Source organism: Bradysia coprophila, unplaced genomic scaffold, assembly GCF_014529535.1.
Source record: "Bradysia coprophila strain Holo2 unplaced genomic scaffold, BU_Bcop_v1 contig_232, whole genome shotgun sequence".
Classification (NCBI taxonomy): Eukaryota; Metazoa; Arthropoda; class Insecta; order Diptera; family Sciaridae; genus Bradysia; species Bradysia coprophila.
The window spans coordinates 13,811,877-13,838,450 of NW_023503493.1; the positions used below are offsets into that span (position 1 = coordinate 13,811,877).

Here is a 26,574-nt window from a genome sequence, read left to right on the forward strand (position 1 = left end):
TTGTGTGGCTATTCGACACCGGTGTCAAATAGCATGCCCTGTGTTGTATGGCTATTCGACACCGGTGTCAAATAGCATGCACTGTGTTGTGTGGCTATTCGACACTGGTGTCGAATAGTCACTCCGTTTTTTAAATTGCCACATATTCTAGCGCAGTAAAGGTAGTGCAAATGGTTTTTTTTACTATACGTTTCGAACTATCAGTCCAGTAGAGCTTGTTTGAGGCTCTAAAATATAAAAAAGTTCTAACTTTCGGGAAATTGTTTTATGAAAATCGATTGAATCAAAGCACTTCAAGTAAAATTGATCATAGTCGACCGCATCCCAATAGAGTATTATTTCGTACGAAATGGTTTTTTTTACAGTGTTTTACAGTTGTGTAAAGTACCATATTTAGAGTACCAATCATGCCTGAAGAGCTATAATTGAGCAGTTCCAGAAATATGGCATTTACGCCCTTCAGCGATATTGTTCTCCATATGAAACATAACTAGTACATCGAATGACCCCACATTGAACGATGTTTACTGAGCTCTTCGATTGTACATATGGAATGGTGTCTATTGTGCCCATCGATTCTACACATTGAATGCTGTTTAATTGAGCGTATCGAATGTATATTGAAAGGTGTCTATTGTGCATTTCAACTCTATATTTTGAATTAGGCCTATTGTGCTTTTCTATTCGATACATTAGGGAACGTCAGATTTTCTGAACAGAAAATCCAAACGTAAACACACACGGAAGGACTGTAAGGATTGTAATTAAAAAAAAGACAAGACACGTCAACTGGCTTTTTTTTGTCTAAGTGACTGAATGCCATTAACAACAAACAATTACGTGTAGCAGAAATAGATGTTACCGGTAGTAAACGCGTGTGGAAATTCACGCTATCCGCGGTATCCTAGATACCGAGAAGTTTTCAGAAAAATTCTTTAGATACCGGGAAATCGAAAAAATCGGGAAAAATATGTAGCAAAAAACCAAATTTACGATTTTAGATACCGGGAAATTTGACTCGGATACCGGGAATAAAACAAAATTTCCACACGCGGAAGTAAATCCAACACGCAACCTAATAACCGATTTAATCAGATCTCATTATTATTGTGGACAAAAACAATAATGAAACGAATTATTTGTGTTGCGGTTGAGTTTTGCAGTGAATATAAACCACCCAGGTATGGTCTAATGTTACCTTGGAGGAAATAACGATTTTAAAAACGGATTCTAACGCACCCATTTTCATATTCTTTTGACAAAAATAATGAGTGCGTTCAAGATAAATCAACAGATTTTGAAGAATCGGCCATACCTGATATGTACATTCATTGAAGTTTCGAACCCATAACTAGCAATTCAATATTTCAATGTGAAGTTTCGACTTACACTTACACACTGCGCTATTGAGTTGTTCTTCAAAATGCCATTGTGTAGTAGTTGTCCAGTAAACCAATTGTTTTCTCAATCAGGCCAATATTTTCCGAGCGATAAAAGACTTTGATAAAAAACCATTAGTTTACCGGACTCTTGAGATACAACGGCATTTTGTTGAATTGCAGCCAGAATTAAATTATTTTTCAGTGAATCTGTCAAACTTGCTCTTTCCGTTTGCGTTTCCGTATCCGAATTTTCTGTTCAAAAAAACTGACGATCACTATTGTTGAAAATTATATGAAAACAACCACACAGTCCATACGTGTTCCATGATACAGGAAAGAAAATATTTCGAGGACATGAGACACACGATATGATATTAATTGTCACACCATCGTACCGTCAATAAAAGATCATTTTATCCATGTTTTATGTTTACACAATTATTTTTATTAACTAGAAAAAAAAAACAATCATAAAATTGGTTGGCATATATTGACAAATTACAATAGTTAAAAATTACCCCAAATAATAAAAAATAATTATACCCTAAATTTAATTCATCATAAACCACCACAAAGTTTTTTGTTTTTTTTTTGTAATTCATTTTTTTTGCATTTTTCTTTATTTACAATTTTTTCTCATTTAAAATTAACTTTTACTTTTTTTTGTATTTCTCTTCTCTCTCTCTCTTTGAATCGGGCCCACGGGTATATCTCTGTGTGTTCAAGTGTTCCTTTCATTGATCAGTTTTTTTTTTAATTATTATTTTTTCTCGATTGTGAAAAGACACAATTTTTAATAATCTTTTCTTCTTTAAGATTTATCGTCTGGTTTAAACAAAAAAATAATAAAATAAACGAAAAGCAAATAATAAAATAAATTATTTATATTTATCATTGATCAAATCCCTGCTTTTTTTCACGCGTAAGTTTTTAAATTGACAAAACATAAATCAACATAAATTTTCCATTTTTTTAAATTTTTTTTCCATTTATGTCTTTTAGTTCATTTCAATTATTTTTCGTTTCTCAATTTTTTTTATTGGAATTTTGTGTGTTTTTTTTTTAAGTTTTATTTTCTTCTTCTTCTTCTTATTACTCAAACTAATGATTTGCTAGTTCAATGAATTTTTTAATCATTTTATCTCACCAAAATAAAATATCATTTTTCTTGTTTTGTTGAAAATATTTTAAATAAATTTTTTGTTTGTTTTGTTTTTCTTATGCATTTCCACATAAATTATTATTTTTTCTTCTTCTAAAAGTTGCACTCCTAATTTTTCCAAAATATTTTTTATTTGTTTTGTTCTACGGTGATTTTTTGTTGGTTTTTTATTTTTTGAAAGAGTAAGAATTCACCAGAAAAAAACACTGCTTTTTCGTTCTACAGAAACTTTTGTTTTTCGCCATTGGTTTTTTTTTCAGTTAAACACACGTCAGCATTATATTAATTAATTATAGTACAAGTTATATAGTTCGTGTTGTTTTTCCTCTCTATCAGATCTTTAGAAATTTCTTTATTTAATTTTTCTTTTCTTTCTCTTTTGTGTGTATAAAGGGTTTTCTCGTTTTTAAACTAAATAACTGAATTTAATTTTAAAAAAATGTTTTTTCTCATTTCATTAGGTTTTGCTTTTCTTTTAGCTTTTGTTTTAATACATCATCATCTATAATTAATTAGTTAATTTAATTTAATTTAAATTTAAATTTCTGTTTGTCCATTTCTATTTATCATTATTTTTTACAATTTAAACTTTTTGTTTTTGTTCTTTATCACTTTCACTATAAATCATTTTTATAGTTTTTTGTTTTTTCTTCATTTTAAATTTATTTTTTGTTTTATAAATCCACAGTTCTTCCCGCACCAGAAACATTGCAATATGTTTCTCTCCGTTTTTTTTTTTGCTATCGATTCAATTTTTTAATAGTTTTACGTTCAGAGATAAATTAAGAGTGTTCCATTTTTTTTGTTTTAATAATTTTTCTTCTTCTTTCCGTTCCCGTTTTTTCGGAATTTTTTTATATTAATTTTTCATTAAAAATATTTTTGTTTTGTTTTTTTAAATAATTTTCTTGTCGCCTCCATTTTTATTATACTTTTTTATTCCACTAAAAAACGTACTTTGTTTTCTACATTTTCTTAAAACGAATAAATTAATTACACAGCGTCCATTCTTCTTTTAAAATTTCCATTTCTTCCATTTCCGTCTACTTTACTCATCCCAACCGGTACACGGTAATGAAACATTGAAAAAACAAAAAACAATTTTTTTCCCATCTCAAATTCTCACCTAAATCCGATCAATCGTCGACTACGACACAGTTGCTGCTAGTGGTGCAGGCGTCGGCTGTTGTGTTGCTCCTGTTGGCTGGGCGGCAGTTGCTACTGCCGGTGACGGTATAATCGGAGTTATTGGAGATGGAGGTGGCGCTAAGGTTGCATTGCTTGCCGTTGGTTGCGTTGACTGGGATGGTGTAACGGTAGCTGTCGATACAGTTTCGGTTGTCGACAACGGTGGCGATAATGATGATGATGCAGTCACTGTTGTTGTCGTTGTTGATGCTACCGGTGTTTCAACGGCAGTTGTGGTTATTGACGACGACGACGACGATGATGGTTGCGGTGCCGATGAAACAATTGACTGAGTTGAGGCCGTTGGTAGTGTCGTTTGTAACGAACTGAATGATGATGGTATTGTGCTGTTGTGATTGTTGCTGTTGCTGCCCGTGAATAGTGAGGCATACGGTTTCGGTCGCATTTCGTTCATGGTCATCGGACCGGTGCCACGGCTCACTTGGAATAGTACTCGGGATATGATCAATGCAACCTGTTGGTCCAGTATGTGGCTCATGACCAGGCCGAGTAGCCGTTGTTCTTGTTGCAGGAATAGCGGTCGATTATCCGGATGTCTAGCCAGATGCAGTAGAGTGCCAGCTGTTCGACGTAACATATCCAGACTCGTACCCATTGAGTCGGGATTTTCGCGCAAAAAGTTAATACCATGCTGGTTGGCCACACCCAGTGCCGTTTGTTCGGCTTGTTCGATAAATGCCACCAAATAGGAAATGCATGGACTTTGCATGGCTACTGTACGGGCCATGGCACTGTCAGCGGCGGCCAAGTAATGTAAAAGATTTACAGAAAATTCACGTAACACCTGATCCTCATTTTTACACAAATGTCTTGTAAGTACAGAGCACAGTTTTTCGAGTCGTGAAAATGGGGGCGTTGCTATCACTAAATCAACATTGGCATCGGTGACGCATAATTTACATAGTGCTTCAAGCGCTAATCGTTGCGGTGATAACGATGCATTCGGTGAGCACGACGGGAACGGATCTTGTCCATGCGCTGACGGACACACAGCCCAATGTAGTAAGCCATCCAGGCATGGACGCGTTATCAGTTCTTCGTATTTGGATAATTGCATGTGACCGGCAATGTTTGCCACTGCCACCATCATATTTTCTCGCAATTGTATCAAGTAATCCCACCACCATTCCGTTTCGCCTTGCAAACTACTGCACGAATCGGCAAAGTCGGTATCGTCTTCGCGATCATAGTTTCGAGTCTTTTGCGTTCGCACTGGATGATCGTGGTGTAGCAGTAAGATTTTACCCAAAATCGCAAGGAATGTTTCGGAATTGGCAAATATCAATTCGTTGCCAGGAACAAAGGTCATATTTCTTAAGATATTCGAAATGCAAATGCATCGCCTGGCCAATGTGTCTTGGCTTTCATTGATCAGATACAATGAGGCTTCGTCGCGTGCATAGCATTCGTCCTCGTAGTCATTGATTCGTCGCCGCTTAAGTGTATTGGCCGGATCAATAACCGTGGAACGGAAGTCAAATTGCTTGGGTTCCTTTTTGATCGAGCTTTTGCTGTCATCAGTTTCAACCGATTGCGGCCCATTCGGTATCCGTTCTAATTCCATGTCCACCTCACGACAATCACTGTCCAACTGTTCACGTTTCACTGACAACATAGGGTCGTCTTCGTTAGCTGCTACTTTATTCTTATTACTATTATTACTACAGTCGTCCACAATTCCATCGTTTATCACTTCCTCTTTTAACCGAACCGGTTTCGTAAGCGTTTTCGTATCACCATTTTTGCTATCTTCCACTACCACAGTACCGCTGCTATTGTTCAACACGACCGGAGTCGTAGACACAGTTTTTGTTTGATTTATATCACCAGTGGTCGTTGTTTGCTTATTAAAGTCTCTGTCTTTGCATTTATCACTTTTAATGTACCTTGCGAATGGAATGTTAACAATTTCCGCTCTAAATGTGCTGATAATGTGATCGAATGGATGGGGCTGTGTGTGTCCGTGTGTCCAGGCATCGCCTCCCACACAACTGCCTAATTGATAATTTCTGTTGGAATCGATGTCCCAGCTTCGTTCAGTTTCTAACACAAAAATATCATCGTCAGCCTCTTTTATCTTAACTGGTACGCCCTTCCGTGAGCTGAGTGTGTAATTTGTAGTGGTCGACAGAACCAGAACTCGATCGGATGGATTTGGTGGTTCGGTAACTTGTCCCAAATCGACTGTATCATCATCGTCATCAGTGCCGTTTGTTAACGAGCTACGCCATCCGTAACCGCAACGATCATCACCTTCCGGATCGAACATATCGGCTAAGCTCTTTTGGAAATGATCCAACAACAATGTCAATAGTCTCGGCAGATTAGCCAATCCAAAGTACTGAACGGCAGAATCGTCGAACAGTAAAATGTTCAACACATCCAATGCCCACGTACTTTCCGACAGAAGACCAGACTGAAGGCACATGAATATTCGCCATGGGTCGGTTGTGCCTATATCTCCGCGACATATCCGCTTTCGTCGATACAATACTGGCGATGTGGCCTCAACGCTGTCCGGTGGGAATACTATGTCCCGTTTGGCCGGCGTTGCTGAGGTTGGAAATGGTGTCGGTGCTTGTTTCACTGAACCAGTCGGAGGCGGTGGCATATTGAATGGCTTTCCGCCACGTTGTTGTGGACGCATTGGTGCTCCTGGTGGTCCTGGCGGTCCAGTCACTGTTGGTTGACCCAAATTTCCCCATTGTGGTTGTGAACCCTGAAAATGTAACGAAAATTTTAGCAAATTTGCAGTAGTAGGTTACTTTATGGATATTGAATGTCTTGATTGCCGTGATGAATCGCCAAGAAAATAAAAAAATCGCCAAGGAAAATCGGCAAAGTGTGAAGAAACTCCAAGAAAAATCGACATATTGTGAAGAAACGCCAAGAACCATAAAGATTGGAAAATTTGTCTTTATGACGTTTATTCACATTTTGCCGATTTTTCTTGAAAAATCTCCAGAGTGTAAAGAAACGCCAAAATGTGACGCATCGCCAAAAAAAAATCTTGATGGCCATTTGAATTTAGCGATACTTTACGGCTACAATATCTTGGTTGTCTTAACTGAAAGACTGACGACGAGAAACAGAACAAAAAATATTTACCTGTTGTACCGGCGGATAAGGTTGTTGCTGATTCTGTGGTGGATATCTATTGTGTTCCCATTGTCCAGGTTGCCCAGGTGGCCTTTGTCCAGGATTCCATTGTTGTGGGCCTGGTTGTGGTGGATATTGTCCACGATTATATTGTCCTGGTGGACCGCCAGCACTACTTTGCCAACCGCCTAGAAAATGGTAATGGATAATGTTAGATTCTTCGTTTTAACAGACAAAATTTTCGGTAATGAAAATATACATACCGTACACTTGAGGTCGCTGACCGTAAGGTGATGGTGGATAAGGCTGTGGCTCCTTTGCAAAATCAGGATGTCTTCGTGGTTGTGGTGACTAAAAAAATTGCGAAAAAGACGGTAAGTCAATTGAATTTCTTTCGAAGCCAATCAAAAACAAATTTTGATTTTAAAATTAACAAAAAAAAAAATCTGGTAGAAATGACAGAAGAGACCCAAAACCAAATTTTATTTCTGTTTCGTTTGTTGGTATGGTTTTAGTTTGATTAATTAAGCCGCCTAAATCTACTTAACGGAATTACCACCAAATTTATCGAATTGAAGACCCATAGAAATTGGTGACATAGTTTTGGTTCTTCAAATCTATTTTATTACCATGGAGCCACGACGGCTCATTTTTGTACAAAAGTAAACAAAAATTTAGAGGATAGCATGATCTACATATTTATTTGTACATTTGGACGAAAATGAGCCATCATGGTTATGTGGTAATAGAATAGATTTGAAAAATGTATCAGCCAAAAATATGTCACAACGTTAGTTCCATGGGTCTTTTAGTCTTTTGTAAAACTAAAATTAGATTCGCATTTTATCGCAAAAAAAAATTCAAAACTTTACGGTTACATGGTCAAGGATATTAGTGAAGGAAACAGGGTGAATTGTCCGCGTTAAATCCCAAAGTACCAAAAGAACAGAATATATTAACCAAAAAATAAATTCAAATTAATTTTTCATGCAAAAATAATAAAGCAAATTTTTCATTTAAAAAAAAAAAAACTTTTGTTTTTTGAACATACGTTGTGATGGTAGGGGGATGTTTTCGCGGGAGACATTGGGGCTACAAGCTGTCGCGCTAGTTGCGAATTCATATTAATCGAATTCATCGAATTTTGTGACATCTACATCAGCGGAAATAGGATAGACAGTTATACAACCACATACTCTTATTGTACTAATTTTTGATTGAGAACAATTTTTTTTCTGCGTCCAAATTGTTTTCGTGAATTTTGTTTCTTTCTTTTTTTGTCATGAATCTCAAAATTATTACAATAAAATTAAATCTGGCGGATGCTTGCGCTACAATAATTATCATTGAAAGAGTTCGTTTTTCACTTTTATCGGCAGTATTGTTCAAAGTTGATTCGAAGTTGATGGATCACAGTAATAACAGGGACTCCGTAAATGTAGTTTCATTCAGTAAACAGGTGTACTAACTACTAAACCACCGCAATTAAAAATAAAATTTTTAACCGTTGTTCATCTTCATTCATATGTATTGGCGAATTATAAGAAAAATGAAAGCTCATACATTTAGCTCCGCTTCGAATAGGCCTAGTTAAATGAAATTTATTTTTTCTAATAATTTGCTAATGCAATACGTCTCTGCATTTAACTATACACGTTTCCAATTGAACGAAAGCCTTGGTTCGATTCTAGAAGGGAGCAGTTTTACGTTCTCCTTTTTTGATCTAATTTTTGCGTTTAGATCTTAGAGTAATTATACCTAGAGAGGAAGTTTGTACGACGAAATGTGGTCCCAACATCAGTTTGTATGAGATACACATTTCGTATAATTTTACACCAATACACGTATACGTTCGGTTTTGATAGTTCAATTTGCCCTTTTAATTAAGAGGGCAAACACATATACCAATAAACATTTCGTATTTGATGTTGGGACCACATATTTTACGTAATTTTGTTCGAAATTTCCTCTCTAGGTATAATTACTCTTAGGTTTAGATAATTAACAAATCTCGAAAAAATTGATTCGTTTGAAACATTCAGCTACGTTGATTCGGTTAATACTTTGTCGAACGATAAATAATTTGTCTCATACTATACTATCCTCGATACTATCTACACAAATCTCGAAAAAAAAGGTTTTGTTTGATATAATCAGCTACGTTGATTCGGATGATACTTTGTCGAACGAAGCCAACTGAATGTTTCCACCCATTCTCTTTTACCTTTAACTATTGTTGTTCGCAATCATGATTCGACTGAGGGCGACAATTTTTTTTTTTTATTTTAACAGAAGCCATGCTGCTGGCAACAGTAGATTTAACACCAAAGCAGAATATGAAAAGGTCAGTCTTTAAGCAGGGAGAATTTTTAGGAAGTCATTTTCCTAAATTTTCTTATTTTTCCCAAATTTTCCTCAATTTTCTCGAAAATTTATTTTTGGGAAAATCAAGTGAAATTTATGAAAATTTGAAAAAATGCTTTTTCAAAAATAGTCCCTGCTCAGAAGCATGTCTGAAGGCAGTCCCCGAACTAATTGTTCGCGAACCATAGAAGAAAATGTTCGAAACAAAATTATAAGTGGAAGTCTACAAAGGCATACCGTCATTCTTTTTCTCGGGAAAAAAAACGGCAAAAAAGCACTACCCGCGACCGAGCTTACTACCTTGGGGGCTGTTGGCTGAAACAAAGCAGAACGAATAGTTTCAGTACAAAGCCACAACCTCTCGTTAAAGATATATTTAAGCTGTTACGTACGTAAGCTTTTTCAATCACAATAAACTTGAGTTCCCGGAATAAATGTTTGCGCAAATATTTCAATTCTACGACGTGTTTTGTTCGCCTTTCCAAAGTAAAATCGTCTTCATTCATTAATATAAAATAGCAACTGACTAACGAAGCATCATTGTCGTTCTAAATTCCATTTTATCAGAAATTCGGTTAGCAATTGTAAAATTCCATGCCATCAGCGGTCTTATTACTGTTAAAATTACATGCGACCTAACCAGTTCATTTTGACACAGAACCAAGCGAACCATCAACTTCGAATTTTCTACGAAATAATTTTCCATACTCAAAAGATCAAACTAAAGAAAGCAATGAAAACGAAAAAAAAAAATTGTTTAAAGGGTGTACAGGGTATAGCATCATAATCAGACAAAAAATTCTAAAAGTAAACGACAAAGTCAACTCTTAAATAACATTTTCGTTTAAAACAAAACAAGAAAAAATGGATTTTTTTTAGCGATTTCGCTCAACATACCTGATCCGGACGATAATCAAATTGTTGCGGAGGCGGTGGATATGGTGAACTTGGTGGATTTTGTGGCGGTGCACCACTTGTTGGCGGTGTGGCTGATGTTGTATTAGGTGTTGGTTGCTGTTGATTGTAGGGTCTTTGCGGTGGAATTGGATACGATCCAGGTGTTCCCGGATAACCGCGATATGGATCACTACCTGGCGGTGGAGCACCAGATGCTGGTGCAGCGCTTCTGTAAAATTCAATCGAAAATTATACACATTTTACTTTCAGTCATTTCCAACTTTCACTTACGTGTCACCCTCAGAACCGCCATATGGAGGATACATCGTTCGATTTGGCGGAGGAAATTGACCTTGAGTTGGTGGATATTGTCCGGGCGGTTGTGGCGGCGGACCATATTGATCCGGTGCGCCGTACGAATAACCTCCTTGTTGTCCTGGATACGGACCACCTAAAAGATGATAATTAATTAGATAAATGTCTGGATAACACAGTCCATTTTGGGAGGGTCGTACAATCAAACAATTAGAATAATTTGAAGAACATGTCTTTACGTAAAACAACAGTTAATTGTTCCTTCAAATGGGCTGTGCGGGTGGGATACGTGGTAATACGACGTTAATCGGTGATTTTGAAAAACACCGCAAATTTCGATAGTCATTTTGAGGAATTTTAAAAATGCTGTCGCATCGTTTACATGGATTTAAAGTCGCCAAAATTTGGTTAAACAAAAATTTTCGGTGAATTGACGTATGTGGCCTAAAATGAGTGGACCAAAACAATGTTTACGGCAAAACAGTCATCAGCTGGCAAATTTATAGTGGTGAAACCTTCAAACTCCTTAAGTTAAACTTTGGAAAATTGTACCGCAATCAACCAGAAAAGGGTTGAGTCGGCACGCTGCCTACACACGAAATTTGGTTCTTCTTAATTCAAATTTCGTTTTTCTATTTTTGAAAACGCAAAAATTGCATAATACTTTCTCACCAAATGCTTGCATACGATACGAACATGCATAATTGTTGGTTACGTTGGATGCCACGAAAGTAATTCATTACATAAGGTAACAATTCTGTAATGAAAGCAATAGCAAACTCACAATCTTCGGTAACTGTCCTTTCGACATGTGTAGAGCTTGCCAATCCAAGCCGGGGGCAAGTCGCTCAAACTTGTCGAAAAACAGTTACAGCAGCAAGTTGCTAAAAAATACACGAAGGAGTTTGCGAGCATCACAAAATTGTTTCCGAATTAATGAATTACGTGGAAGCAACCAATGTAGTCAGTTTCATCGCCTACCACATGCGAAAGTCAAATTTTACAAAGAATTCACGAAAAATAAACCGAAATTATTCCACCGGTAATCGATCATTTTCGGCGGGAGGTAAATTGCTATGTAATGTTCAGCTTTCGCACGGGTCAGACAGTAAAATGAAATTGTGATCAGAATTGGCATGCAAAATGATTTTTTTAAACGCAAAAATGAATTGTTTCTAATCGAAATTAAAAAGGATGACAAAGACAACGAACCAAAGGAAAACGAAACGAAAATAAAAACAACAAAACGAACAAGAGAACACTCGACAAATTGCGTGTTTGTATTTTTGTATACCTGGTGATCGTGTTACAGAGGAAGAATAAGGAGCGCCTCCTTGTTGATATGGGGGACGAGGTGAAGAACCGACTGGATCGTCGAAGGGATTGTTGAGGTTTACATTATCACCACTAGTTGGCAGCGCATTACCTATATTGTGTTTGTTGGTATATAGATTTTAGGTGATTTTCTATCGCATTTTCAAATTTTTGTAAAAAATTTATTTTGAATGGAAATTGTGAACACTTAAAAAATTGTTTTGGTAACGCATCCTCTTCAATCATCAAATTGGAATTTTGGATTGGCCGTTATTCATTGGATTATAATGAACAAATTCCCACTTCAAATTCTGAATATATATTCAACGAATCGACAAACAAATGAAAGGATTATGAACCTAGCCCGTGTTGCAGTTAATGACTTTCCGGTGTATTAAAAATCGAATGCTGTAGATTGATTAATTAAACTAAATATGAAGCAGAAAGTATGAGCTATAATGAGCTAAACATAAAAGTTAAAAATGATTTGCAAGCGGTTTGTTGGTGTGAATAAGTCTAAAAGAAAATTGGAATCAGTTTCGGGTTTCTTGTACTTTGTCTCGTCATTTCTCTGCACAGAAACATTAATTGACTCTCAACAATTCAAACGAATCCATTTCCAAACAGACTGGTAAGTAAGCCTATTAAGCGACCATGATACATGCAATCAATCGATTTTAACCGTTCTGATCGGTATGTCCAGAAATGGAATGACTGATTTTCAAGCTACTTTTCTTGATTGAAACATGTTCCTAGCGCTTTTTGTTGCAATTTCGTTGTAAAAAAAGGACGACCCCACTAGCTCTTCTAGTATAACATTGATTTGACTCGACTAAAATCTAAATTTAGCTAACGGACCGGCAAAAAATTTCATTCAGCCATCCAATCAACTTCAGCAAAACGCATTCGATAAGCACACGAGACTCAACAAAACAAAACAAAAATCCGTTTCTCTTACCTGGATGCGGTGATTGTGAATTACTTTGTGACGGTGGTCGTTGCATTTGTGGCTCATTGTAACCGGGACCAGTATTCGGCGGATAGCCAGTCGGATAGCCACCATAACCGTCCATTGACGACGATGCTGAACCGGGCGGAGGAAACGAATCTTGCGAATTTGATGAACCTTTGAAATTGGTTTCTGGTAACAGAAATGGGACGACATACAGTTTGACGTCACGATTGAATCCAAAAGCAATTGCTTACCTGGTGATGGAACCGATGCTGCTTTGGTCGCTTTCTTTTTGGAACCGGCTTCAACTTGTTGAATAATGGGCGTTGGATCAACGCCGCCCCGATCAAAGTGACATTCGAATGCGAACAGATTTTTCGTATAATGTTTTCGCAACGTGTACGCTGCACTGCTACTAGCACCAATGCCTAATAAACCAGCAATATCTTTCCAAGTTTTACTTTTGGTAACCTAGGGGTAACGGAATAAGTACACGGCGAACAATTGTTTATTGAATTTCAATACCACCTTGCACACTTCAACGAATCCACCACGTTCCTTTACTAGCATATACAGTTTGTACAAATCTAACGGTTGCTTTGATATTGTTGGACACGCTGATATTGGTGTCCGCCTTTCCTCCATAAATCCAAGTAAATTGTCCAACCATCCGCGCCTCTCTGGTTTATCATCCATATCGTACAGTTTACAGAGACTGTCGGATTTCTGTGAAGTGAAGGCAAGGTCTTAATAATAAATTCTACGAAAAATGGTCTACCAAATAACTCACTTTAGACGTTCTATGTACAGGCTCGGGAGGATGATTGTTAAATACCTGCGAAAAAAGTCAAAATTAGTTTCGTCGACTCGCTTTTCAACCAATGTGCTTCAATCAATACGAACAGTTCGACTTACTGGACTAGCAGGCGTTCGCTGCCATGCTGGCGAACCCATTTCAAAATCTTCATGCTGTGCATGAGCTCCTGGTGACGCACTTGGTGGTCCCAAGTGACCTTGATTATAAGATTCATTTTTTCTAGACTTCGGTGTGGAACATTGCGGATCTTCAATCGAAGCTGTTGGAAAATTAAGCGTTAAAATGTTGCTGCTACAGAGCCGGATGATGCCTTTTTTGTCGTTTCTTACCTGCTGACGCATTTGACAGCGTGCTTTGTTGACTAGCTTCATCCATAGGTTGACCATCAGGTCCGGTAGTTACAATTGATGTAACAGGATGAAGAGAAGAACTGGATGAACCGGATGAACTAACTCCATTATCTTGAGGACCATCTGTGGGCATATTAATGTCCATATGACTATTAGCGCCACTTGGTGGTGGCGGATTGTGTGGAGTTGTTGATGGTGGTCCCATATTCGTTGGTCCCATTGGACCGTGCGATGGTGCCATATGATGTGGCGGACCCATCGGCTGATGCATTCCCGGTCCATTGCCATAACCTTGCGGAGGCGTTGGACTTTGATTTCCACCGTATCCTCCTTTATGTAGCAAATGTTGTTTTAAATGATTCAATGGTCTCGGCGAACTGCCTGGTGGAGGCGGCGGCGGAGTATTTTTCCCTTGCACATGATTCATACCACTTTGTGGGGCTGGAGGTCCCCAATTTTGTTGATATGGTGGAAATTGAGAATGTGGAGCTACGTGATTTGGCATTGGACGACCGGGATATTGACCTGGACCAATAGGCATGCTATTTGTTGGCGGAGGTTGAACTGTCGGTCCTGGACCATAATTTGTTGGATATTGAGGCCGTGGTGAATAATTACCTTAATTTTAAGTTGAAATGAAATGTAACAATGATGATACAAACGTGGTGTTGTTAGGGTTATTCGAATTGAATGAGTTCAAAAAGAAAACCTTTGGTGTCTTTTTTGTGTGGTCATGATCTGTCTTAAAAACTCTTGTGACAAAATTGTTCAATTTGAACCGGAAAACGGGCTGAATAAAGACATTTGCAAAAATTTGAATGATTGCTACACTATTGATGGTAGCTCAATGACACCATAAAAATTCACCAAAAGTTGCAGAGTTTACAGCTAATTTGTTAATAACACAAATGAAGTAATGGGTGCAAAGCCAATAAAAATCAAGCACAATCAAATTACCTTGAGCATATTGCTGCTGTGATTGAGGTGGATATGGAGGCATATTATTCTGTGGACCAAGTCCAGGTCCTGGACTCGGTCCCATTTTATACCCATGCATATGAGGTGGTTGTGGTGGCGGAGTTTGATAACTACCTTGAGCTGCCATTCCAGTTGGTGTTGGTGTGGTCGGTGCGTTCGGTGGACGCGTTGGTGGCGTTACAGCCGGATCAATAGTTTGCGGCTGATTACTTTGATTCGTATTGTTTATTGGTGCTTGATTAGATGTTTGCGAGTGATTACTCGATGGACGTGGCGGCATTGGAAGGCTCTGTTGGCCTGTAAATGGAAAACAAAACACATTTTATTACAAAATCGGAATTAAAATTATGAATTGAGGACATGAATTCCGTTGAAACAGACAAGACGTGATCGAGTAAATAAGTGAACGAAATTATCAAAAAAAATAAAAAATTCTTACATCAAAACAGTAATCGGATGGGACATATGTGAATGTGAATATTAATGTTATACGAGTGTACACGTGATTTTCACGAGTGTAGTAAAGACAAGTAAAAAAAATTCTAGCTGACGTGTGCCGAATAATTTTACTCCTACGAGAGATGATTTCAGCCACCTTTCATTATCAATTAAAATATTTTTGCGGGAATTTCTTTTATTGATATGCGTGGCTTAGATAATAAAACCGCTTACGAATGCGAATGTTTAGAATTCGTTGTTGTTGTTGTCGTTGCTGATGATGAATCTCTTACACTTGTGTAATAATAGAAAAGTGTGACCTATACACATTGTTGTGTACACAAAATGACAATTAACTTAATTCAAATGCTATTTTTATACAGACAATTGCTTTCGTTGATAAATTGAATTTCAAATTTTATGAATGAAAAAAATAGTAAAATTTGATACCGGTGATTTTAGATAATCCGGTACAGTTGCACACATTGTGGCATACCAATTTTGTAATCACGTAACCGCTGTTTGCGTCTTTGTATGAATAACAACTGAATATAGTTCCATCGGACGTCTTTTTTACTGCCTTGGTAATTATATTCGTATCGTTCGGAAAGTAAACGATCATGTGATAGTACCGCAATGCAACGCGAAATCAAGGCTAAAAGAAGCTTATTACGTGCAATCATTAAATCTCAAATAAAGGTGCTCTTTCCCAAACATGGAAAAGTAGCTAATTTCCTAAAACGCACGGGTGAAATTTGCAATGTCGTGACCGACGTGAGAATTTCTATCAAAAATTTGCGTAATGAGAAACAATGCTCCAGCCGATCGTGATTCTACAAATTCTTTATCGGGCTGTTCTAGCATATAAAGCATTAAATAAGAGTCCGAAACCGAAAATTTAATTTTTTCACGCTTTTTGCTCATTACAGCAAAGACTTTAGTGACGCCTGAAGCTAAAAGACATTTAGATTGTATAGCTAGGTTTCGAAAAATCCCTCTTCTAATCAGTGAATGGTTTCACTTTCTAAAGAAGAAACGTTATTAGAGAAGAGACCTTCATTTGAAATGGAACCTGGGAACATTATGAACAAAGGTTCGATTCCATGAACATTCATTCATTGACAATTATTTTGTAGCAAAAAATAGAGATTGATTTTCTGCATATGGATGAGTATCAAGGCACATAATTACCCATTGATGATGTGAAAGACATAAAAACACTGTCACCGGATAATTTCAGATTTTTTTTTGTGATAATCATATCAAATTACAGTAAACATTTTCTGACATGAATATGGAAGAAAGGATTCTCACTTCCCATGCTACACTCCACACTGATGATGATATCAGAACCATTATGTTCAAATGAATTGGTACAACCCGCCTGTATTCATATTATCCGAGTTATATATCATTATGCAAATAACGTAACGAAAATTTTGCGAAACATAGTGATAGAGCCATTGAAATTTGTAGAGGTAGGTTAGTGAGCAGAATAAAGGTTACACTTCTTATATTACACTCAAAATCAGCATCACGTATTTTATATAAAATTGTACAACAACATATTGTCGAGATATACGTATATATGAAACTTAGCTTATATATATATATATATATAGCCACACTTTCCATGTACAGCACATACGTATATCCATATAATCTATATAGAAAACCATGTGCAAATAAATTGAATGAATGGTAAAATGTGTCTGATGGTCGATGGAATGGGTTCGTTAGAATTATTCGGTCGGGAGGTAGACAAGGTTATAACTGTAAATGATGGAATATATTGCAGGAGTGAGTATAATGATGGCAAAACAAAATCTTCAAGCCTCAAACCTATAAATAACACAACACACATCCATTGATATGAATATATATAAATATATCTGTATGTTGAGCGGCATAAGCATAAATACACCAAAACCAACCCGATTACATCATTTTCTTTTTATTAAAGGAATGAGAGGATATGCGATAATAGTACCTTTAGAGTAACAGACTATGTTAACCCCCTTTGGTTAACATTTAAGTTGTGTGTATCCCATGTTTTGCCACCATCGTCGACCACCCTTCTTTATGCTCTTGGCTGGGTTTTCTCGTTTGGTGATATGGTGAATGGGTGGAAAAACCTCCACATTTTCGCTTTTAACCCAAACCATAAACGTAAATGTTGGAAAGTAATAGAAACATTATATAAATGTATACCATCATCAAAATGGGTATGAACCAATGTCTAGCGTATGTCTAAAGGGTATCCCCAGATGGGTGACTACAATCAATATATGTATACATAATCATGAGAAGAAAATTTAAGAGTTTCAAGGTCTTTCGGTATGATTTTTCGGTTTATTTTTTTCTTTCTTTCTCCGCTACGGTTTTATTACTGGCAGTTGTAGTGGATTGTCAAGCCAAAAAAAAAATGTGCTTGCGAAAGGATACAACGGGAAATCATTTTTTCGTTTTCTGTGATAAGAAAATTCATTTTTTTTAGCAAACAAAAATAAATAAAACATAACCCGCCCCGCATACTTGTTCCCATTCTTTCGATCAAGCACACATACGATTATTTATGATTCTTAGCATTTTCAATGAGATATTCGGGTTGTGTGGTGGGTGGTTGGTTGGTTTGTTGTTGTTCTTTGTACATCATATGGTGTGTGATGGATATATATGTATGAATGTTGGAATGTTGAATGCAACGTAAAGCCTTAAACCGCAAAGAAATGAATATCGTTTCGTTTTATGTATACAAACACATAATACACGACTTGATTGTGGGATGGAAGTTCAGTGTAGAGTGGTTTCCTTGACAGTGACCTATATATTCGGGTAGATATTTTATTACATTCTTTTTCCCGTCTGTCACTCTAGTTGTACAACATGTATAGAGTGTACAGTGTATACATATATGTGCCACGATATAAATGACTTTCAATTTCACATTTATTATATTTCTCTAAGGAAAAGTCAAGTTGGGTGGTGCAGCATTGTGGATACAAGAAATATGTAAATGATGTTTGAATTCACGCATATTTCTTGGAAATAGTTTGCATCCTTGTGAAGAAACTGGGTTTCTTAGTGTAGTGTTAGTTGAGAGTGGTGATTTAGTTTTGATTTAAGTTTAGAACAACCACAGGGACTATTCTTGTGAAAATTTCTTACCATATTTTCTGTAATTTTGCAACACTTTCCTGAATTTTGCCTTATTTTCTTCAAGTTTCCAAAATTTTCCTTGATTATTCTAAAGAAAATATTTTTGGGAAAATTTGGAAAAATGTAGGAAAATTCGGGACAAGGAATAACAGTAAATTCAGGAAAATTTATGAATACAAAAAAAATGTCAGAACATTCAAGAAAAATTTAGAAAATGTTCGGAAAATGAAATTGAAGAAAATACGGAAAATTGATGAAAACTAGGAAAATGTGCGAACATCTAAGAAAATGTGGAAAAACTCGAGAAAATGTACTAAAATTTATGAAAATCTAGGCAAATTATGTCCTTGTCGCATCGTCAAACGTTTAAAAAGAGCTAACTTTGACATTGACAAAACAAAAGAAAAATATTTTCAACGTTTCTCAGTGAACATTCGAGCGTAGCTAGAGCAAAACGCATAACCACTAGTTGATATTGTTATACATATTGACAAGCCTTTCAGAATTCGGATCGGAATTTTTATTGAAACGGAAAATGTCAATAGGATGTCCAAATAAAAAGAAAAACGTGTAACGTGCCTTTTGTCTGCGAGAGGTGTTCGCGTTACATTGCACCGAATTTCTAAATAATAGAACTTTACACCGTCATGTTCAATTAGCATGAACTGAGAGAAGAACGAAAAAAATAACACGAATCGAATGTAAACAAATCAGAAAATAAACATGTGCATCGTTCAACACATTAAAAAAATTTCCTTTTCGTTCGGTTCGTGACCATTTGTTTGTTTGGATAATTTTCTATTGAAAATAAAAACTTATTTTCGTTTCTCATTAAAATAATGGTTAAACCTCTCTCTATTCCGATTTTTTTTTTTCCGAAAGCGGAGGCTTGCAACCAGTCAGTACTCACTGTAATAAATATAATGTACAGCAACAACAAACGGCACCAGCCAGCAGCAGCAGTAACAACACATAGCGTCGTATGCAATATTTTTAGAATTAATTTAATTTATCGTCTCAATAATTGTGTGTTGTATTACAGAAAATTATGTACATATGTACATATACCGTCAAGATATATAATCACCGGTCTTTTTATATATAAATTTTACCTACTATAATACGTTTTTGTTGTATATACATTCAATGAAATTGTTTGCATTTTATTATGTACAAATTTTTTTTTTTATCAACCTTGAACTTGTTATTTGGATGAGGTTAATGTTCTATTAAAATGGCATGTAATTTATGTGATGTGTAGATGGTGTACGATGTTTATATTTTATTTCCCTTATGGTATATGTAAATTGAATGAAAATTATGTAATCATGTTATAATCGCAGCGACGGACGGATTTCAACCAGTTAATATAAAGTTGATTATTTCTATATACAATAAACGATGGAGCGAAGAGGGTCCTATCCAGTACAGTTTTCAATTATCGCATTGAAGGACGTGGTAATTACGGATCAAAGGGAATACAATTGCGGGAAATGAAGCAAACAACCAGTGAAACGAGGTGACAGACGAGATGGATCAAGTTATTTAAATTTGTGTCTCGTTTCATCTCTAACGCATATAATGTTCACTTCTTTCCGTTCCAAATTTTCCCATGATGGAAATTGAAAATTCAAACAAACTTGATAACATTGTTGAAACGACGAAAAATTCATCATAAAATTCAATTTTAGCGATTTCATTATAAAACGCGTTAAATAAGATTTGAAGTAAAATTTAATAAATCAAAAGATTGGCTCAAAACCCTGGAACATTGAGATTGTATGTACATAGTGAAGTGAAGTCGCGAAAATTTCGCAAAAATCCGCTAAAGAGAAGTTACTTTCATCTATTTTATTGATAAATAATTGGCCTGGTATGGGGCTGAAGTCAAGGGTCTAGTGTCTCTTTCGTGACAGTGAGTGTCAAAACATAGTGGTTTTCTACGAATGGGGTAAAAAACATTTTTTTCGTTAAGAAACTCAGTTCGAGACTATCGTTATACGAAGTGAACGATTTCATCGAAATACGTGATAACACAAGACCATCGTGTGTGTGTTTCATATTACCGAAGACTAATTTCGAATCAAAGTCTAACATTTTTTTTTAGAAAAATGTACAAACTACACGTGAAAACATTACTCAAAAGTGTGTATATTTGAGGTGCGACTGTAGATGGCTAGAAAAGTGTGTAAATACCGGGCAATGACATTTCCAACTTAAATAATTAGAATGTGAAGCCAGTCAATTCATGGGTGCTTCGCTTATAGAAAAATGCTTGATATTTAGGATAGGACAGAATAAGTGAATTGAGTCTGAAAGGAATTGTGTAGGTTGAAATTGGACCTGACTGTTGGTTATTGTTCAAAATATTAGACATTGTCTAAAATTAGTTCAAATATTTTAGAAATATGAAGGGTTTGTGAGAATGAAGCAGATGATATTTTGGATTGCGATAGTGATTTGTTGTTTCGCAGCTATTTCATCTGCTAACGACAGCGACGGTAAAAATAAGCAACGAATTCAGTGACATTGAAGCCTTATATAGCAATAATTATAATGTTAACTTGAATGAAGTAATAGATTTTTATCAATAAAAGAAGTAAAAGATTCGATATTTGGATTGAATGACTATAAAAGGTTTATCGGCTACAAAAATGAAACAACGTGTTTGATCGGTTGTTAAGAATAGGATAATGAACTAAAACAATTGCAAAGTGAATACATACCAACAGCTGGCGACATAGACCGTGAACCAGATGATCCAGTTGGCGACGGCGTTGGTCTCATTGCCAGTGAATTCGGTGTGCCGGGAGCTGTTCCCACACCCGTTCCAACGCCACTTGAGCTGTCATTGCTATTTTGTCCTATCGAATCCTGGAAATAAATTAGAGAACGATTAAATTCGCATTCTGTCATCCACTTAATAGAATATCAATTAGGATAATATTTATTGACCGAGAAAAGAAGACGATCAACTAAAATGTTTAAAAACAAAACGTTTGAATGAAAATAATTAATTTTTGGTTTCTATTTACTAACAAAAACGTGGGTTTATGTATAATATACGAAATGGGTCGCTTTGTTGTTTGATTGTAAAAGATACGGATGTATATAAGTCCATTACATATACACATAATTCACTCTCTTTTTTATCAATGATTAAATTATTTAGAGGCATTTAAATGAAGTGGCGCCTAGCTGTCTAGGAACAAATATAAAAAAAAAATATTTTTTCCTGTACACACACCATATGTACGGTTATATCATACGTACTTGCACGATGTACTGTGTATAATTTTATCAAAGTTTGTATAATTTTCAAAAATCATTTATTATTTATAGGAATGTTTGTTCTGTTACACACAATTCGTACGGAAAGTGAATAAATAAAATTCTACTTATTTCCGAGAATCTACCAGCTACAATTCTATATTCAGCCATTCGCACTGAACAAAGTAATGGTTATAAATCTAAAAATTGTGCGAAAACGTTAGATTTCTATTTTTGTTCTGTTTTTTTTACTTTCCTTCAGCGTAACATATTGATTTATCCAAAAATAGATTATCGCGACGGAGCATCTAATAAATGCAAGGTTAAATGGATAATGATTCTCATTTTATACACCTAAATATCAGCGAAATACAATCAATTCGGAGTAAAACGGTGACGTGGTATGAGTGACGTATCAACAATTAACTCAAATCGTTTTTTTTTGCGGTAAGAATTGTGCAATAAGAATGGGTCAACAGTTTGAATGTGTGTTTGGTGACAGAGTTGGTGTTTTTGTAAGCAAATTAAGTCTGGTTTGATCTTTCAGTTGTTCAAGATGTAAAGGTTTTTTCTGTTGTTTCAGTTGCATAATCAACAAAGAATCGTAAGACTTAGAGACTTGGTATTAAGGAAGAAATTCTTTAAAATGGCTTTTACCATGACGTCGGCCAAATTTCGGCCAAATGTTGAAAAATGAAGATCATTTGTCCAAAAATATGCCATTGCGGCTGGACAGTGAAATATCGATTCAAAGAATGTTTTGGCCAAAAATAAGTCTTACGAGTCATAGTTGGTTTTGAAGACCTAGATTAACATAAAACTGGTGTCGGTTGTTCTTACGAACACACATAACATAGAACAGATTATTTTATAGTAGATTATGCACCTGTCTAAAATGTTTATTTTGATGATTTGGAAGTTATGTACAGAGCCGAAGGCGTGGTACACAATCCAAATCGTCAAAGTAAACATTTAGGACAGTGGTGCATGCGCTATTTTATCTGCCGAGAACAGATATATCGAGATAAATAAATTTGCCCTAGAAGGATAACATCGAGATTATACTTCTAGGCAGATAAAGTAATATTAACAATGGTTGCGTTTAGATGTCGTTCACAAATGACGTCACGCAATTCCACGGAGGTTTCGACCCGTTTTGTAACGGAAAAAGAGTCAAGATTTACCCTGATTTGTTAGAAACAAAGGAGTGATATCAGTTAAAAAACCTTTAGGTGCTGTAAAAGGCGACATTTTAACGGTTAACTTAAAGAACTTTTCAGTTACTTGTCGCAGCACCCACTTCTAAGCTACTCCAGATTTATACAAGCCCATTAGTCCCTGAGAATTGAAACTTTTGAATGAAAATTGTTTACAAAATCATTTGACACTGAGACAATTCCTAACCTGACAAGAACCAAATCCTTAGACTGTGTTATTGGCCATTGAATAAACGAAATGTCAATTTATCAATCGTCTAGCGAGTGATTAATGACAACAACTCATAACAACTATACGCTGTATCCACCACGACTTCATTTCATTTTTACATTTTCATCTTCAGCTGGTGAGTAGAAGATCAATCAACTGCCAAATGAATGTAAACAAAACGAAAAAGCTACACACTTGAACGATTCGAACACGTGTTTTTCCTTTGCTTTATCTTTTGTTAATTTAAAGCACATATGACCCATCATAATACAAATCAAATTATGAATGAAAAGATAAAACACGTTTTCCATTCTTATATACTAGAATGTAGTACATAAAACGCTATCTACATGTGCGTATTGTATTATGTATACACATGTATCTATAGAGGAGATGATCGTTGTAAAAATAAAAAAATAAAATAAAATTATAATGTGTACCAAACGAACCAAACATAGTAATTTAAATCCCTGACCCATAACAATCATGTAACAACTCTGCAAATGGAAATTCTCTACCATTTAAAATACACATTGATATCTTCGCCTATATCGTTCGGTGTTGTTGTTGTTGTTATAATGTATATCTACCGGTATTATACATAATGTACAAAGCTTCCTCAAAATTCATTCAATATTTCAACATTACACAAAAGTATCTGACAACATTGCTATATGATATCACATTAAAAATGTATATATACAACAAGAGGAAAGAAACACGAGAGAAAAACCTTTTTTTTTTTGAATAACAAACAACATTAAACCCGTATGGGCTATATATACATAGATATATGACAATCTATCGAACGACTTTATTGAAAGCAATTTCCAATGTCTCTTTATGCGACAATGTGTATTGAACATTGGGGCATTGATAGCTGAATGCACGGAAAATACGACGAAACGAGACAAGGTCAAAAATAAATCAACCAACCAACCAACCTATATATAAAGTAATAATAAATGCCGATATCAAGTGTAATGCAAAATGGTTGTATGACGAAATGATAGTAAAATATTTCGCATATAATGTATTATACACCGGGTGATGATAGAAAATTTGCCTCCAAGAGTATGACTAACGCCTGCAGTATAATAATATGTGGAAAACATGAAAGCAAAACGAAAACGATAGTGAAAGTTAAATCGAAAACGCGATTTTATATGTTAACATTTTGAGCCACAACAACCGAAACTCTAAAGCAAACTATACGTAATGTACTATAGACGATATACTAGGTTATACTGGTGATGTATACAATATGGTGAGAGGCACAAAACATATATATATGGCATGAGAAATGAGATTCGCTTTCCTTTAAACCTTTATGCTTACACACCGCAATCATCCTCATGTATATGGATTGTGGATTTGCGAAACATATTTTCACCGGCACTATAGTGTGTAGTCAGATTTTCGGGATTTTCGTCGGCTCAGAATGATATTGGAATATTTTATGCCAGAGCATTGTTATGAAATAATATCTTCGATAACAACGTACACATACACTCTTTCGGTTGACATCAAATAAACACATTGAACGTAACACTATTATGATTACTATTATGATCCGGATACAGCTGGGCTGTGATTGAAACAACGAGAAACAGATTTAACTTGATCCGTGTGTGTACCGTATGTACATAATGTGTATACCGACCGAAACCATCATTTTCTCAAATTTGCGGTTCATTTTCCGAGGCCGGGGTAACATCATAACACCGACAGCATATCAATTATTTTATGGAAACTTAAGCAGCACGAATTTGCGATGTATGTTATATAGTGTGGGCCCGCTTATAAACACAGAGCCACACCGAGGATGGAAACTTTACTTCGTCTAACGTCTAACTTCAATCACGTGAAGAAAATTACACTTTGTTGGTCCCTCAATATTTGTTCTGATACTCTGCCTACGGCTCTGTGTATACGTAAAATTTCATTTGATGCCGTTCTCAAGGCAATTAATTACATTTTCAAAACAGAAACCAAAGGATTTGGATTGTTCGTAGTAGAGTCTTGCTTCAGTCATATGACTGGTGATTTCGATATGTGTTGTATGAAGTCAAATATGTCGACTCGCAACTGGATTAATTCATAATACATTTCATCATCAACAAATTCGATGATTTTTCTGGACCGATGTTGTACAGTAGTGGATAGTTAATAAGCTTAGGAGTTGATCTTATATTGGACACAAAACTTAAGCACCTCAAGCATTCGTGTTTATATCATGAACAATACCATTAGATGATGGGAATTCTTTTAGTAACTCACAGGCACCTTCGAAAAGGGAGTAGTAATTAGGAAGCCTCAAAATGGTAATCTAGTACATCAAACGGTGTAAGGTTAATGAAGGCTTACGACGGTCACGAACAACATCTGACAGAAATGATTTCAGGAACAATGTAACGAAAAAAACGTACGTCGTAAGGAACCGTTTGTGTTTGGACTTAAAGCCCATTTTGCGAGTTCTATTTTTAAAATCTACAAATAATGGCTTTCCAACCTCTATTGCTTCCGAGTCTTCCATTGATAAACTAATATGTTCTGTGCCGTGTTACACATTCAGCATATTTACCGATAACATCAAGGAACTCCGAATTTCGTTTTCCTTTTACGAAACCGTATTTCAAAGCAAACCGTAAACCATAACATCCAAAACGTAATTAATCAGCAAAACAGTTATTATAACTGGAATAAGTGACTATATATCTATACCAATAATTATGTATCGCATCGGTGTGTACACATAAAAGAAAAACGTAACACCAATCATGTTTTTGTACATAATAAAAGAAATAAACTAAAAAAATCACGTGCAATTTGACGAAGGCACGTGACTAGAAAATAAGAAAGAATCTGCAGGTAGCCATATCGGATATAGTCTCCGTCTATATACACATTTTGTGTTATGTTCGATATTTATATGAAACGAAAGAAAAAGGTTTTCAACATAAACATAAACTATCGATGAGTCAACCACTTCGACATTAAATTTATCATTGATGGAATATAAAGCACCAGTCGTATGGATTTACAATGAGATGCGAGAAGAACCATCAAGAGACACGGTATAACATTTAACGTGGTTAAAACAAAACAAAAAAACAACAAGATACAAATACCATCATCAATAACCATCACTCTCTCCTTGGCTGGATGGTATAAGCATTTTTTTTTATTAGACATTCAATTCAATGTAACCAAACCAATTTGATACACACCATTTTCATATAATGTATGAATCACGGTGCTCTTTGCCAACAACACTGTTACGAATATTATTATTGTATCGTGCAATGCATAAAATGGAAAATAATACCAAAACTTCAGTGATTCAGTTCATGCGTATGTGTACGGTTTTCATATGAAATCGCTTTTTTGAAAGATATGTGCCATTGAAACTTCAAAATTTCAACAACAACAACGAAAAA

General features: G+C 35.7%; 3 protein-coding genes and 1 long non-coding RNA gene across 13 annotated transcripts in view; 1 reads left to right on the forward strand and 3 right to left on the reverse strand.

Moving 5' to 3' along the window:
- The window catches only part of LOC119077216 (odorant receptor 43a-like), a 456,342-nt gene that overhangs the window by 56,477 nt on the left and 373,291 nt on the right, over window positions 1-26,574 (reverse strand). The gene's annotated exons all lie outside the window — the stretch shown is intronic.
- LOC119076842 (putative odorant receptor 71a) overlaps window positions 1-26,574 on the reverse strand; it is a 439,431-nt gene that overhangs the window by 40,813 nt on the left and 372,044 nt on the right. The window lies entirely within an intron of this gene.
- LOC119076879 lies at window positions 1,167-22,575 on the forward strand. The gene is made up of 3 exons (XR_005087709.1): window positions 1,167-1,336; window positions 16,810-16,815; window positions 22,564-22,575. It is a non-coding gene; the product is annotated as an uncharacterized LOC119076879 (long non-coding RNA).
- Window positions 1,977-26,574, reverse strand: part of LOC119076806 (trithorax group protein osa) — a 112,934-nt gene continuing 88,336 nt past the window's right edge. For 2 of the 10 annotated variants that reach the window (XM_037183777.1, XM_037183787.1), the window contains 15 exons: window positions 21,163-21,310; window positions 14,819-15,136; window positions 13,841-14,479; window positions 13,598-13,770; window positions 13,485-13,529; window positions 13,220-13,420; window positions 12,949-13,165; window positions 12,701-12,883; window positions 11,723-11,854; window positions 10,405-10,564; window positions 10,114-10,342; window positions 7,904-8,005; window positions 7,116-7,203; window positions 6,862-7,040; window positions 1,977-6,472 (listed from right to left, as the gene is read on the reverse strand). In XM_037183777.1, coding sequence (XP_037039672.1) covers window positions 3,692-6,472; window positions 6,862-7,040; window positions 7,116-7,203; window positions 7,904-8,005; window positions 10,114-10,342; window positions 10,405-10,564; window positions 11,723-11,854; window positions 12,701-12,883; window positions 12,949-13,165; window positions 13,220-13,420; window positions 13,485-13,529; window positions 13,598-13,770; window positions 13,841-14,479; window positions 14,819-15,136; window positions 21,163-21,310 — 5,595 coding nt within the window. In that variant the 3' untranslated portion in view covers window positions 1,977-3,691. The remainder of the gene's footprint in view (window positions 6,473-6,861; window positions 7,041-7,115; window positions 7,204-7,903; window positions 8,006-10,113; window positions 10,343-10,404; window positions 10,565-11,722; window positions 11,855-12,700; window positions 12,884-12,948; window positions 13,166-13,219; window positions 13,421-13,484; window positions 13,530-13,597; window positions 13,771-13,840; window positions 14,480-14,818; window positions 15,137-21,162; window positions 21,311-26,574) is intronic. The other 8 variants (XM_037183786.1, XM_037183785.1, XM_037183780.1 and 5 more) reach the window with 8 other exon arrangements.